This window comes from Mesitornis unicolor, unplaced genomic scaffold (assembly GCF_000695765.1).
Source record: "Mesitornis unicolor isolate BGI_N332 unplaced genomic scaffold, ASM69576v1 scaffold52478, whole genome shotgun sequence".
NCBI classification, from domain to species: domain Eukaryota; kingdom Metazoa; phylum Chordata; class Aves; order Mesitornithiformes; family Mesitornithidae; genus Mesitornis; species Mesitornis unicolor.
In genome coordinates, this window is record NW_010204902.1 from 37,612 (window position 1) to 51,915 (window position 14,304).

Genomic DNA, 14,304 nt, shown 5'->3' on the forward strand with positions numbered 1-14,304 from the left:
TTCACCCTCAAGGGCTGATGTTGCAGGATCCCAAGGTCCTGAGGTGCCATTCAATATTTTGCAGACTTGAATTTCATTGAAAACAGCTTTATAGTGAAAAGTAATGTTAAAGATGCGAAGAGGCCATGGTACAGAGCCCACTGTGGCAGATACTCTTGAATACTGATGCTGGATGTGTGTCCCCCCTCCTCTTTCCAGATTTAGCCTCTCTACCATTGGGTTTGTGTCCTGTAATGCTTAGTTCATCCATATTCCAGTCACACTCCAGATGTATTTCATGCATTTGTGTGATACTGTCTCCTGCAAGCACATTTCAGTTAATTACTTTGGGGTTTTGCTTGGTTATTTTTTTTCCTGACAGCTAGAATCAAACATAAGTAAGAATTATTCTGATAAACTTCCAGGAAACATTCAGGGAAGAAAGAAAAACACCAGAGCTATCTTCTTGCTGTTACACAGACTGTAACCATGGACCTGCGTAAACAACTGGAGAATACTGAGAGGAACTGGAATAAAGAGAAGATGGAGTTGCTGGAGAGATTTGACAATGAAAGGAAGGAATGGGAATGTCAATGGAAAGTCATGCAGAAGAAAATAGAAGAGGTACTTTTAAATAAACTCTAAACACTAACATTTTCACTTGAGTTTTATCAGTGACTAGGAGTCACTTCATTTTTTTTTTTCTGAATTACATCCTATTTCTTATCTGTCACTGGTAGTTTCTAATAGCTGATGGTAGGATGCAAAGCCTGGGGTTAAGCAGTATTTGCAGTTGCTCATTTCATGCTCACAAATACAAAGCAGGAGGCTAAAGGTCACTTTGTGTGAAGTTTCCTATGATATTGTTGTCTGTACATACTGCTGCCGCTTCGGCTGGGCTTGAGCCACACTGCTTGTTTTTTTACATGTTTTTTTCGAGTATGGATTTGCTGAACAACTGCATATATGGGGTTTAGGAAAATGCATATTTAGTAACAAAAAATCTAGGTATCATAATTCTCTGGCAAGAAAAGGAATTACATGGCATAGATGTCCTGGGTAAATGGTAATGTTAAAAAGAACGTCATACATTAAACGCTGCATGATGCAGAGTCATTCTGGCTAGAACCTGCTCCATTTATGGGCAGCTTTTAGTAGGGAAAATGGCTATCGTAAATAGCATGGAAGTCCTGACACCACTTGTGTTTACACATAGTAACAAACACTTTCTTCCATTTCTAGTGCATCTCCTCCTAGAAATAGTTTAGGTAATTATTTATTACTCTTTTATCCCCAGATTGTCACTGCAGCAGAACCTTCTGGCACTCTGCAGTGCATAAATTGAATCTGCCTTGGCAACATATAGAAACAAGTTTTTCACCTCTGAGCTTTCCACATTTTTCATTCTAATATACACATGGAGTAGTTTTGCTTGCTTTCTGCCAACATCATCTTGTGGCTCAGCAACACGGGAATGTATGGCAGAGATTGCTCACATGAAAGCAGGAGAAGGAAAATAATCAGAGTCAAATGAATTGCAGCCATACACTGACCGTTAAACCAGCCTGCAGCATTACTCCATAATGTCAGCTCTCTCAGATTTTACCTGCCATTCTGGCAGATTTTGGTATGATAGTCTTAGTATGAAAGCCATATTTTGTCTTTTGCATTAGGACATTTCTGTACTGTCTTACCTAATTTCACCACCAAGGTGAAAATGCTTCAAAAGTTATTAATGGGATCTGTGTGTATATTTGAATTTTACTTTGTTCTGGAGTGATGCTAATGTGTTGGGAAAAGGTATTCTGGCTATTAGTAGTCCTCAAAATGGCAGTGAAGACCATATTTTTCCATGTTCTTTATTAGCAAATAGATTAGGAAAGTGTGACGGAGACAGAAAAACAGATAAAGACTGGAATGGAGCTGAGGGGAAGAGAATGAAGCAAATTGCTAGGTACTGCAGGGCCAGATAAAACTGAAGATGATACCTCAAGGTTATTGGTATCCTAAGGTTCCTTTTTAATCTATGTCTATAGCTGCCCTTGATTTCAGTTGTCTGACATTTCTTCACCAGTATGGCAGGAGAAAAGGGGAGATATCTTTTTCAGTGCTATCATTTGTAGAGGGGTTTCCTCCATAAAACTTGTGCTATCTTATCAGCTTGTATTTTTATTTGGTAGTTTTCTCTAGCCCACCAAAACCTAACTTAATTCTTGGAATCCTCCAGGAAGACCTGTGTGGTTTAGGAGATTATGTTGCTGTGTTATGAGTGTTATCCTTCCTTCTTACTGCTGTGCTGAGTCCGTATGAGGCCTTCATTTCTTGGAAATTACAAAGTTCAGCCTTTAGGTTTCATGAGCAGCTGGGCTTTGGGAGTGAAATCTGAAAGCCCAGGCCAAGTGTCAAGTCTCTGAACATGACAACCCACAGCTCTACCCATGAAATGGCCACATGTTCTTCGTGTTGTTATACTTTTTCACTGTCCTTCCAAAAGCTGCTGTGTTGGCCTTGTGCACTGCAAGAGAGCAGACAGATGGCCATTCAGAGGTGCCTGCTCTGTGCTTTCATCGTAAGAGCAAGTTAAGAATGATTGTTTATAAAGAGCTGTGGGATTCTTGGCACTGGAAATGTTACTGCAAGCAGAAGAGGTTTTTATGATGTTGCTATTTTTTCTAATTTATAATTTATCACAGTTCCTGAGTTTGAATGTGCTGGGTGACAGGATTTTACACCTTTTCATTTAGTAATGAAGCCGCTGGATCTCAGCAGATAGCATGAAAGAAGATAAGAGGGTGACAGCACATTGCCAAATAATACCACTCTGCAGTACTGATTTATCACTATAATCATAGGGAAGAATTCCACTTGCCTGAGAACCAGAAGAGTCTGCTCTAGTGTAGATGGCACTGTATGTGATGAGAATTCACTTTCCCTCCTTAAACTAATATATTTTAACAGGCTGTAACATAGCCAGAGCCCTCTCCCTCCCTCACATTCCCCATCCATCAGATCAGGGCTGTGCTCGCCATGTAGTGTGCTGATATTACTTGGAAGACAACCTTACAGCTTCTGGCTCAAGGCCTCACCTCATGACATCTCTTCCATTTCCATCCACTGGGTGGAAGCCATACATTAAAACCATGGCAAAGAGTTTGTGAGTGGTAACAGCCCTTTCCTCATCCTGTGACTAATGGTCTGTGGACTATTGCTCTGTGTGACTCAGCACTTTCCTACTTACAAACACATGCATGAAATCTTTCTACTTCGTGCTACTGAGTGAAGCTTCATTCAAAACAGAAGTTGATTATGTCTTTTTTACCATAAAGTTCATGACATTACCACGATTCAACAGGAGGTTCTATTGCTTTTTTCAGCTTTACCAGGAGGTAAAACTTCGAAGGGAGAACAATATGAATGTCCATGATAATAAAGCCATTCAGAGCAAGATGCTGCAGCTGTCCATGCATTCCCCTACTTCAGAAGAGAGTGGCACAGTGGAGCTGAACTATCAACACAATGTGGCAAATGACAGGATGGAAAAAGGGAGTTTGTGCAGTAAAACAGGATATGAATGTAAAGAAACCAGAGCCAAGAGCAGAAACAATACTCTATTAGTGGACAATCTGGCCAGTGAGAACCGTGAGGAACCTGAAGACAGTCTCAGCACCAAAAGTTCCAAGAAAAATACCAAGAATTATATTGGTGATCTCAATGTAGTAAGTAAAATATGAGCATGTTTCTATTACAAGGGTGAGGGTTTGGCCTGTCAGGTTAACCTAAAGAACTGATCTCCCTGTTTCTAGCTTTCCAGTAAGGCACTGTCTCTACTTCCTCCTCAGTTTGGTATTGATGAGTGTCTTCCCACTGTCTAAGTGTGTTAACAGCATGCTTTTTACCTCCATTCATAACCTGGGGGCATTTTTGTTTCTTTCCTTGTGCTACTTTCCTCTGCTGTGAATCTTAAATGCAAATCACCACAAGTTTCAAAATAGTTCTGGAGATATCATTGAAATGGCTTACATTAAGGGACTGTTTTTATATTTATAAAGGCTCTTAAAGAACTTGCCAGAGTCAGTGAAGAATTATGCAGCTATCAAGAGGAAATTCGAAAGAAGTCCAACCACAGAAGGTAAAACACATTTGGGCTCTTTATGTTAGAGAAAGAAAATGAATAATAAGATTGTGCTGCTGTTCATTTTGAAGGGGAGTTTGCTGTTGATTTTATTAGGAGTTGGGCAGTTCCTATACTCCTAGTGTTTCAGTGCTCAGCATAAAACATTCAAATGAAATATACTGAAATATGATACAAGGACATGTTTTACTAGCAAAATGGAGTTTATCTATAGAACCTACAAAATGAATTTGGTATTTATATGAGATGAAATTGTACTTGTTGCTATTCGCTATGTAGAGGATTAGGAAAGTGAACAGATATTTCTGTCTGCCCTGGTCCCATTTCCATGCAGTTTTATACAACACTGTATGGGTTTGTCAGGCTGGAAGGTTTCTTACATTAAGCCCAGATCTAGCCTTAAGTGTGGGGATGTGTCAGGGACTGATAATCCAAGAGTGCAGAGAAAACAAGAACAAGGAAGAGTAACTATACATTTGTACTAATGGAAAGATGCCAGATCCTTAAAAGTATGGCAAATTAATATTCCACCATCTGATAAGAGTTCAGTGTTCACGGTCTCCTTTAGCAAGCTAAATACCAGTCTTCCTCTCAAATTGTGCAGAGATTCTCAGAAGGTATGACTGAACCCATGGTGTGACAGAGCGCACCCCATGGAAGTCTGCATCATGACAAGCTCTTCTCAGGTGCTCCCAAAGAGGAGACAGTCTTCTTACTCTCCCCCATGCAATCGGTTGGCTGTCTGTCACAAATGTATTTTTGTGGCTAGGTTACTGTTTGTATTTTTGAAGCAAACAGACTTATAACTGATTCATAGTTTCTAAATCCTGGCTCAGAAAGGTGATTTTTTATCAGATCTCAAAATACACATTCATACTGTCGTGTGTAATGTTAGGAAACCTACACAAGGGAAGTACTATGTTCTAAAGCTTTCTTCATTCAGTTCATAGTCAAGTGGACTCTCACTGGAGTCATTAGAACCGTCCTTACAGTAGGATAGGTAAGAAAACAAGCAATCATCCACAAAAACTCAGAAAAAGAATTTTAGTGGCAAGGGAAAGAAATACAGGATTCCCTTTGTTGAGCTTTCTTTAAATTCTTCATGTATGTTTCAAATATTCCAGGTGTATCAGCTGCAGCAAAACTGATCCCAAATCTTTTTAAGCAGCCAGTGTTAAAACACATGCTCATGAGGAAAATGAATCTATGCCAAGGTCCACTGAGAGAATACCCTTATTGCTCATACCTAAAACACCTCTCCTTTTATGTCCAGAATGAAGTCGCTTCCTTTCCTGGGGGAATCTGAGGAAACACAAAACACAGTTATTCTGCCTGAGATGAACCATGTGTCCAGCAATGAATCACAGACTTCAGTTGCTTTTGAAACAGAGGAACATAATAATAGGAAGAATCTGATGAGCTCCAATAAAGCTTTGAAGGACATGTCTTATGGTAGTCTTACTGGTGACAGAGGAACAGACTTCAGATCTTGGCAAAAGAAAGAAGCTCCACCAGTTCCTCCACGGAGCACTTCTCGACACCTAACAAACTCACTTTCTGCAGTTGTACAGCTTTCTGAGGCACCAATAAGAGATCCGGGCATCAAAAGCAATTGCAAGGCTCGGGACTTTAGGAGTGGAAGGCAACTGATGAATCCTTCACCCATAAACCAGAATGAAACTGCGGCACCCTGTGCAAGTGAAGGGCAGGCTGTGAAAGGTCCTGTGATTGTAACTACTGCAATACCTGTAACCAAAACTGAGTGCAATGTACCAACAAGTTTCTGCCACAACACATGGGCATATGATGTAGGCAAACTTGGAAAAGAAAGTAAAAGTGAACCTTCCCCACTGTCAGCCCAAAAGAGTTGTTCAGATGGAAATATGGCTCAAAGCAACAAGACGCATCAGAAGCAAAATCCCAAGTCTCACAGCAGTCCTTATTACAGTAATGACTTTTATGCCTCTGCTGCTCTGCACAATGATCTTTTAGGAGACTCCAGGTATACTTTGGGAAAGACCCAAAGAAATGAAACTTTAGCAGCAAAGATCGATGAGTTTAACCGGACTGTATTTCACACAGATAAATGTAACAATGCTTTGCAGGAAAACCAGGTGTCTCGAACAGCATCAGAAGATCTCAAACCCTGTGGCCTACTGTGTGACTCTGCTATTAGCAGGACAGAAACTGTAAATACGTCTTGTGTTTCAAATCCCAAATTCTCTGCAGCGAAGGAGCAAGAAACTAGCAATCCCAGCAAAGCTGTCAGAATGGCAGGGCAACAAAAGCAAATAAATGGACCTCCAAATACTAGTGGTTATAGGCACATGCTTCATGAGCATGACTGGAGACCAAGTAATTTATCCGGTCGCCCGCGTTCAGCTGACTCAAGGTCAAACTATGGTGTTGTTGAAAAGCTTTTGCAAAACTATGAAAAATCAACAGTGACTTCTCCGTGTAATGTGAAATGCTGCAAAGATAAGTGGACATGGGCAAATTCTGAATTCACCGATGTGGGTTGTGAGACATTGAGTCAGTATTTAGAAATGCTCCAGATTGAGCAAGAAAAGCAAGAATTTCCGAGGAATTCAGCCAGGCATATTGGGCAGCAACTCAAGCAAGGAAAAGAGAGACAGAAGTTACCAGAGGTAAGGTTCATAAGAATGGCAAGAACAAAACAATCCAGTTTCATACCAAACTCCTCAGATTCTAAAATTAGGCAGGCTAATACGATATTGTAAATAATTATGTAAAAATAGACACTTTTAGGCCAGGATCTGGTTGAATCAGGAGTAATTCCTCTGAAGATAATAGAGTTGTGGGAGAGCAGAAGCATGTCAGTAAGATGACCAGTGAGGATGTGTGCCAGATTCTGATCTCTGCTGCTGTTGTGTAAAGCTAGTTTGTCACTGCAGTGCAGTTATTCAAGGATTGAACTAGTGAGAACTGCAATTGGGTTTTAACTCCCTCCCTCCTTTCTTTAGTTGACAAGTTGTTTCACAAGCCTTCCCAAAAGGCTTAAACACATTTGGCCATGTTACAACCCTAGAGGGCTTAGATAGCATTCTTCAGCGTCCTGGATGCTACTTGGCTCAGTTTCCATGGAACTGCCAATGGAAAGGGGTTTTGCAGCTCCACAAAGTTTCCAGTTATAAAGTGACCTCTTCTTACTTATGTCTCAGTTTAAGTCTTCTCCTATATATTCAAGCATAGGCTCACAGAAACAGAAGAGTATGGCATGACTAATTAATTTATATTTGGCTGAATTTTAGTTGCAGAAGTTTAGAAATATTGTCTTTGCCAACATTCTTTCTTAATGAAAGGAGAAACAGATGGTTTTGAAAATACACTATAAGATGCAGGTTCTGTAAAAGGCTATAAAGAAAGAAAAATCATTTTTCCTGAAGAGCTCCTTGGCCAATGAACACAAAGAGATATGCTCCTTAGCATCTCAGAAAAGAGAAGGCAAATGTGTTTGGAGCTGAGAAACTTAAATGGGTTCAGACTGTCAACTGCTGTGCTTTAAACTGTCACAAATTCATAGACTTCAGTGGAGCTATGTGAATTTAAACAGCTGAGAATCCGACCATGCAGATTTTATTCTGCATGTCTTTCTGACAGCCTTGCAGTGATGCAACATCTTGCTTAGCAGACACATCTTTGCTACAGCACAGCAACAAAAAAAACTCTTGAAGCTTCTGATTTCTTTTTCATCTGATGAACTTTTATAGGAAAAAAGTTTCATCAATGAATATGTAAAGAAGAAATAATGACAAGATAATGATTGAGTTTACACTGATGTAAGCCCAGAGTAACTTTACTAAGCCAATTGCATTTTTTTTCTTCATAGGCTTACACTTTATGTTGTCCTTTCTATATGTATAAACTAAATGCAGACTATTCCCTGATTAGAGGGTACCGTTTTAGGTCCAGCAGCACTCATATCACAGAGATGTAAAGAACTATATATGGCGTGAGACATTTGGTTTCTTTTCATTATTTCCAATTTATATCACTGTAGCTATGATCAAAATCCATTGGTTTTCCTCTGTATATAAGGCTCTGCATGTAGACATGACACTGCTCTAATACATAACCATTCTGAATTAGTTACCAAGTGTAAACTGCTTCACATTGCGCTAATGGAAACAGAGTTCTTAGCAAGATGTGACTGCTGGAATAAGATCTATCAAAAATACCTGAAAAGTATTTAGATCATAGTCCAGTAATGCAAGGTGGTATTCTGAGTTCTATGGTTAGAACAGTATGCAGAGTTCATTCACAAAACTTCCAAAAATAAAAAGACATGAGAAGTGAATGTCAGTTTTGGCTTGCATTAACACTTTATACCTTTCCTTGTGTCTGACACTTGTCTCCATATATTTCAAACTGCAACTGATGTGAGAATCCCTATACATAGAAATAGCTGTTCTTTTGCATTCTGCGCATTACTGTGCTCCTTTTAATAGCTTCAGACCACCTGTTCTGAGGTCACCCCAAATGTCTTCCTGCATTCCCACTGCATTCCACAAAAGCCGTAACTTGTTAAAGCAAGGAATTGCCTTTGTGTTCTAGATATCTGTGCCAGCTAAATGTTCAAGTGGGAAGAGTTTCTCCCGGCCTGCTCGGCCAGCAAATCGACGCTTACCTTCCAGATGGGCATCCAGATCACCGTCAGCACCACCTGCTGTGAGAAGAACGGCATACAACTGCTCTGTCTCCTTTCGGTCAGAGACCTCAGTAGTCTGAACCCAGAGCTGGGTTGGATGGTGTTGTGAAAGCTCTCATATGCCTCATTATAACTGTGTTGGGTATGTGTTATAGCAACCAGTTCTACACTGTTGTATCTTGTCCAAGAGTGACCCCCACCACATGCCAGACAAAGAGTTTTGAATCTTAGGTCATCACCATGGTCTTCAGTGTTTTTATTGAGATGAAATAACTATACCCCTGGTTTTCTCTGTTTTTTTTGGTAATAGCTCACAAGGAATTTCTTTTGAATGGCATCTTCCTTAATTTGCCAATCAATTTTGAGTTGAAATGATGTATAGTGCTGTATATTCTGACTCTTCTGCAAACAGCAGAACGTAAAGCTGTATGCATGATCATGTGTTCGTAGGTGCATGTGTTGGACTAGGAAGTATACAGGCCTGTATTTAGAAGAGACAAACTGTGCTAGTGTTGACATTGAAATTACAACCTGTATGTCTACGTATATATACTTTGTGTTTATTTTAAAAAGTTTGAAATATACAGTCCTGATGATATTTATATTTTGTATATCTTTTACATACCCCCACAGGTGTAGTATTTAATGTACAAAAACTAAATATGCATTTTTGTGACTGATTGCAGCGATAATGCCTTGCACAATATGTATCTGAAGCAGACTAGCTTGACTGATTTGTCAGTCATGCTTCATGGCATCCTCGTTCGGTTTCCTAACCCTTATGATGCTAGGTCAAAATACCCAAACATATTTTTTCTGAATTAAAATATTATATGGTTTGTAATACATTAGCCTTTTTCAGCACCAGAGACATTCCTGAAATGTTCCAATCCTTTTAAAAAGCTTAAATGTGCCATTATATATATATAGCATACTGTAAACACTTTGGTAGTTTCAACTAGTGTAACATACAATTTCCAAAGGAAAGAAAAGGGTTGTCTATGCTCAATTCTGTAAAACTTATTTTTCCTTCTAGCATTATGCTTTTGAGGTTTGGCAAAGTCAGGCAACAATGGACTTGTTTACTTTCACTCAAGGAAGGAGAACAAGGACCGTTGTTCCCAGCACTGCAGCCACACTCCTTTTTTACTCTTCTAGACTAGAGTGCCTGAGCCACTGGCTCATTTACTGCTCCCGGACTGACTCGTGGCAGTCAGTTACAAAGATTACTTGCACTCTGGCAACAAGCTGCATCTAGTACGGAAATATTGCATCGAGGTATGATCGCAATGGTGCCTGAAATCCTAGACGTGTGGCGTTGGAAGTACGTGTATGCCATCGCTTGACTCAGTGTTATGGGCCATCTGAATGACGTGAACAGAGCCTGGCTTGTTCCTTCACACAGCATAAAAGAAATACGGATGCTACCCAGACTCTTGCTGAACTTTCAGAAAGACAGCGTCCTTCATCTTGAAATTTTTGCACCCTTCTCTAGGCTGTTGCTGGATGCACAGTGCGGTAATGATGACAAATGTTACCTTTAAACAGCATGTCTAGGTTAAAAGGAGTAAAAAGGCGCTCCTTCAACATCAGCCTGATCTTGTCTTGCAACTTTTCTTCTTCTCCTGGAGAAACAAAGTGTGTTCAAAAGCATTTCCAAAATCATCCCAGGATCCATTAATGTGCACATCTTCCTATGTGAATGTAAAAAGGAAGTCAGAGAGAGTGTAGGCTTTTGTCCTAGTGAATTGTATGTGTGGCAATATAAGGAAAATTAGTTGTGCTTAATTTGATAGTGATCTATTGTCCTCCTCCAGTCATATTGAGAATCCACACCTTTTTCCTTCCTTTTTGGGCCTTATTCTTCTTTCCTCTGCACAACTTTGTTTTTGCAGAGAGAAAACAGGAGGCCATGTGTTCTGAGCGATATACCCTGAATGGAAGTGTCAGTACCTTCTCAGGCATGCTTGTATTGGAGCAAGCAGGCATTAGAGCCATAAATCCCACCTTATCATGCCATGGTGGCTACCTTCGTGACAAAAACATGCTCAGAGTAATTTGCCCCATTGAGACTTCTGGTCCTTTCTAGATGTGAGTGTTGGGAAATCCCAATATATGAAGGCTTTGAAGAGATTAACAATTAATCAAAGTTTACTCAGACATTATTACAAAACTATTACTGAAAAAGATAGAAGGACAGAAAATCTTGAAGACATTTTATATACTTTGGATAGAAACAAAAATCTGTGTGCTTGAGTGAAAAAATCAAGAGTATTATAAATTTGCCTGTTTGCCCTGATTTAGAGTTTGCACTCTGTTAAATTCCTTAGAACTAGAAAAATTAGAGGTGATTCACAGTGAATTTGGAAAATGACTTAAGATTCTAGCTAACTGTGAAAATTAGCAAACCAAAATGCCTTGCAAATTGACCTTTTAAACGCCTAAGTAGCTGAGCAGCTTTAAATGCCTAAGGCTGAGAAAAGCCTTATATGAGAGAATTGTTTAAAAAATGGTTCTTAGTTTCAGTCAGTGTTGACTGCAATAAATGTTCTTTAAATTACCTTCATGGTAAAGTTAAGCAGTTTTGTTCTGAAAAACGGTGGTGCACTTTTGTTTGAAGTATGTAACTACAAAAGCGTTTCCTTTGATTAGTCAGTGAAGTTTTTACTTTAGTTCCCTTCAGTTTCTTTGACCGCCTTTGACATATATCACATTATTGAATAACAGAGAAAGGATCAAATACCTACAACATTCCCTGATGTATGTAAGTTTAATGAAAAGAAGGTTTTTGAAATAAACTAATAGGTCAACGACAAGTCCATTTTGTCAAGATTTCCTGTGTCCGTCTAATTACAGGCATTGGTTCTGATGCCCAGAAGTATCAAAACTGGTGATTTTAGTCTGTAGGTGGCTAGTTGGACATACCAATTATAGAAAATTGCCACTGACACTGTTTAAGTACTCTCTTCAACTACATCTGTAACAGGGCCAGTGCACTGTGGTGAATTTTTTAGTTCCCAGAACTGTGATTACTGAACATTGTGATGGTTTTACTGCACCTATTTGCTACAGGGGGAAAGAGCTCACTTGGACTTGAACTCAGATTCCCCCATGTTATCTCTGACAAGGAAACAGAGTTACCTTGGACTCTATACACACATTCTCTCTTTCAATATCGCTCTCAATCTCTCTCTCTCACTCACTCACACACACACACACGCACACACTTATGCAAAGAACCTCAAATTGTCTAAGTATGACTTGACCTTTATATTAATCCTAGTGTGACCTATGGAAGTGGTGAGTTTTTTAAGCCTGTTTTTAAAATAGGTTTTTAATATTCCTCCATATGCTGTCTAAAGTCTTAATGCAGATATAAGTTCTTACTTGTGCTCTAAACAAGCCTAAGACTCTCTTTACTGCATTTTTATGGGCTTTAGTACTGAAATAAATGCATCTGGGATTTTTCAAACAGTGTCAGCTGCCCACTGAAATGGGGATGTCAGTAGGAATCAGCTGGCTGGTAATTAGTTGACAGAAAGCATCATTCTCCCTCACACTGGGAGATGGAGGAGCAAGGCAGGGTAGAAACACATAGAGGAGTCAGAACTTGCCTATGTATGCAACACAGCAGGTCACCTGAAGGCTAGAAAATTAGTCCTGACTCAGAGCTTCTGCTAGAGGCAGAAGGAGTAAAGGAAAAAAAAATCCTTCAAAACCTCTGGATATCATTCCTCAAACTCAGAGTACATTTCCACTAAATGTTTTATCTTTCCAGTATTAGTGATAGACTTCTTATGTATCCTCAAAATATTGCTGAAGGATAAACTTTGCTTGTTCTCCAGCAGCAACACAATTATCTTTCACTATTACACATACTGTAGGGAGTTAGCTGTTATATATAGCGAAGAATTGGCAAAGAGTGTAATATAGTTTTCTAGAGCATCAATTTATTTCACCCGTTGTCTAGTTAAAAAAATGTTTCTGTAAATAGGGATTTTGAATCCAAATGGCTTCAACAGCATTTTAGCAAAGACCTACAGCAACTCAGCAGGCAGGCCATTTCCCCTAGAGTTTTGTTATTTCTGGACCAAGCATAAATTTCCTAGCATGCAAGAACTTACGTAATTCTCACAGCGCTGCAAAGGATTTATTTGGCTTTGAAATCTGTAATATATAACTATAACCATTATACTGCTAATAATTTCATGTTGGAATAATCTGTAATGGTGTCTTTGACTGTGTACATGCTCTTTAAACTGGAAGGCAGAATGCATTTGCTCTAAATGCACCAAATCAAAGCCCCTTTTTGCCTCTGGACTTTCCACGCCTCCTCGATTCCCAGTGGATGTGTATTTTTATGTGGTTTAACTCCATTGGTCTATATATGTATATGCCATACCATAGGTCTTTCTATTTGTACCACAGTAAAATATTTTTTGGATAGCATATTCTAAAAAGTGCCGATATTACTATTGCCGTACACAAAAATATTAGATCTTGATCTGTTGTTTTGCATAACTGAAAATGCACTTTCTTCATCAGCTGTTAGTGGCATACATTATAAAAAACTTATGCTCTTGTTTTTTGAAATTACAATTAATCTGCTTTTGAGGTTTGCTTCTACCCTTCTCCCTTGCACCTTTTCTATTCTGCAAAGAACTTGCATCAGCAGAGACGTGTATATGGTTCTGTTGTTTATGGTTGATCAAGTTGCTGTACGGCTATGGGAGCTCATACCTAAGGGTGCCTTGCTATCTCTGTCACTCTAAAAAAATTGTATCAGAATTTCCATGGGGTAAGAGAGATCGAACCCTCAGTATGATCAAATTAAAAATGTGCAAATAAAAGTCAGAAAGAAAACAGAAGAATCAAATAAGAGGGTGCAACTCATAGTAAATGTTGTGGATAATTCTTTGCTTGTAACGGAAGATCCCTCTGTGCTGCCTCCTTCATAACACCTGAAACTTCCAGTAATGTACTGTCTTTTTTCAGTCAGCATCTTTGTATGTACACTTTTCCTGCTTTGTGAGCCCATAATAGCAAGAGGTACTGAAGGGCTGATGTTAGTAACGTCAGATTAACACCCATCCTTCTTCTTCCCATATTTAATGGTGTGGTGGCTATTGAAGAATGCATAAGTTTCATTTGTTAGTCCTCTCTGTGGCAGCAGTTGGTTTTATCAACAGGTCCATGATAGTACTTGCAGCATGAGCATTATTGAATGCACAACATATTGTGCCTTCCACCCACACTGGGTTCCCAGTGCTGCACAGGGGCACATGCTGTCATGCTGCTGAAATGGGGAGATACCTGGAAGATAAATGTGAATCAACCTTGTGCTTCAGTACGAGATCCAGACTGTACCTCAACTTCACTGGTCATGACAGGAAGTGTAACTAGAGTGCACACGACATCAGTCCTCGGTACATGAAGTTTTTTACCACACTGGGACAAAAATACAATCTTACTGTCTTTTCTGGAGGGATGGATGGTTTTTACCACACTAGGACAAAATTAGAGT

General features: G+C 39.4%; 1 protein-coding gene across 1 annotated transcript; it reads left to right on the forward strand.

Moving 5' to 3' along the window:
* Positions 1-468: 468 nt before the first annotated feature.
* Positions 469-9,326, forward strand: KIAA0408 (KIAA0408 ortholog). The gene is made up of 5 exons (XM_010191190.1): positions 469-603; positions 3,354-3,695; positions 4,029-4,108; positions 5,385-6,759; positions 8,687-9,326. The coding sequence occupies exons 1-5, from the start codon at positions 469-471 to the stop codon at positions 8,858-8,860; spliced, it is 2,106 nt and encodes a 701-aa protein (XP_010189492.1). The 3' UTR covers positions 8,861-9,326.
* The last annotated feature ends 4,978 nt before the right edge of the window (positions 9,327-14,304 follow it).